The following is a 1745-nucleotide window of genomic DNA, read 5'->3' on the forward strand; positions in this document are numbered from 1 at the left end:
TTTTTTCCTCTAGTGTTACGGTCGCCGACTCGTGAATCCACATCTACGGCTGACTTGGTGAAGATATCATCCCAAAGAGGCGTCATGTTCTCCTCTAAATGCTGGGTTACCTGGTAACGATACGATGGCGTAACAGGAGTCGAGGTTAGCATCGAGAATTTGTGGAGTGTTAGAGCGATGAGCAATGGGGTAAAAGATGACTTGTGTGCTGATGACGTGGCTACGAGGGGTTCCTCCGTTGCGCCTCAGATGTGGCGCTCAGGAATGACTGTTATAAGAACGTGGGGCGTGGAGCAGGGAAAGGGGTTGGGGGTGGGAGAGGTTGTCTCTCTCTCTCTCTGTCTCACCTGTGATCCCGAAGGTGGTCCTGTCGACGGAAGGCCTTGCCGCAGATGTCACACGTGTAGGGCCGCTCGTCCGTGTGCGTCCGCTCGTGGATGAGGAGGTTGTAGCTTTTGGTGAAGTGTCTGTTGCAGTATTTGCAGATGAACTGTTTCTTGGGTCTGGGTGCGCGGCCCCTACCCCCTACGGCGCGGCGGTAGCCTAGGGACGGATGTTGCTGTTGCTGATGTTGCTGGTGCTGCTGCTGTTGTTGTTGTTGCTGCTGCTGCGCCAGCATGGACTGGTAAAGGGGATTCAGCAGCAGTGGGTACGTGTCGGTAAGCAGAGGCAGTGACCTGACCGAGGACATGAGCGGCGCCACCTGGGCCAGGTTGGCGGCGGCCGCCGCTGACACAGAGGAGGCCGGGAGGGGCGGACTGCCGCTCGCCGCCCGCTTCTCGTTCTCGGAGACACTCTCGGCTAGCCGCGAAAAATCAAACTTTTTGTTGTGTGAAGAGATGGTGTCAGAAGGGCGTGGCTGCGTGAGGCGCGAAAGTCCCGTTAGCGCCAGGTAAGACTCGAAGGCAGCCAGGTTGAGGGCCGCCAGGTCTGGCAGAGGCGCGCGCCCTACCGACGGAAACACGGCCGTGAACGCCGACGATCGCGGCACCATAGACAACGCCGACGCCGCTGCCAAGGAAGACACCGGGAGGGTGGGCGGCGGCGGCGGGCGTGAGGGTGGTGGGGACAAGGCCGGGGGGGCCGGGCGGGGGTCGGTCATGGCGGCGGAAGTGGGCGGCGGGGGTGACGAGGGCACTAGGGGCCGTGGGTCGAGCGTCATGGCGGGTGCGATCACCGCGGAGGCCGGACAGTGACTGCGGCGGCGGTGGCCGGCCCTCCTGGCTCCCGCCACCACCGTCGCCCCATTGGCGGAGCAGGCGAGCGGCCACGCCCCGCACTGCGGTAGCCGGCCGACCCGCGCACCGCTGCCGACCCCAGCACACCCGCCACCCCGGCTGCTCCAGCTCTCCAGCCCGCCACACCCTCGCTACACCTCAATTACCCTCCTCAAACATCATCATGAGGACCTGCCAAATTTGAATAATATATTCCACCAGTACAACGTTCGCTCTGCACTGGCAATTAGCGGAGCCCCACGACGGCGAGCGCTGGCGACGCGGCCACCGCCGCCGTGCGCTATGGTGGCCGGCCCACTACATATTTACCACACGCTCACGGGCTTCTACTTTTAGGCCTGGCGGCAAGAATTCGGATAACCCACACCTTCCACCTCCCACTGTGCCATCTTATGCACACACCTTCAGGTGAACTTGGGAATAACGATGAGCTGGCTCAGGTGTGTGGTACAGGTGTGGCCGGGCTCTCGGGAGCGGCCGTCAATTGACATATATTACTGATGATTA

At 61.7% G+C, this 1745-nt stretch overlaps 1 protein-coding gene across 1 annotated transcript in view; it reads right to left on the reverse strand.

The window, feature by feature from the left end:
- Positions 1 to 1541, reverse strand: part of LOC139746960 (uncharacterized) — a 77774-nt gene extending 76233 nt beyond the window's left edge. Inside the window, exon 1 of the mRNA XM_071658661.1 lies at positions 348 to 1541. Coding sequence (XP_071514762.1) covers positions 348 to 1162 — 815 coding nt within the window. The 5' untranslated portion in view covers positions 1163 to 1541. The remainder of the gene's footprint in view (positions 1 to 347) is intronic.
- Positions 1542 to 1745: the final 204 nt, after the last annotated feature.

The sequence above is a fragment of the Panulirus ornatus genome, chromosome 66, assembly GCF_036320965.1.
Source record: "Panulirus ornatus isolate Po-2019 chromosome 66, ASM3632096v1, whole genome shotgun sequence".
NCBI classification, from domain to species: Eukaryota; Metazoa; Arthropoda; class Malacostraca; order Decapoda; family Palinuridae; genus Panulirus; species Panulirus ornatus.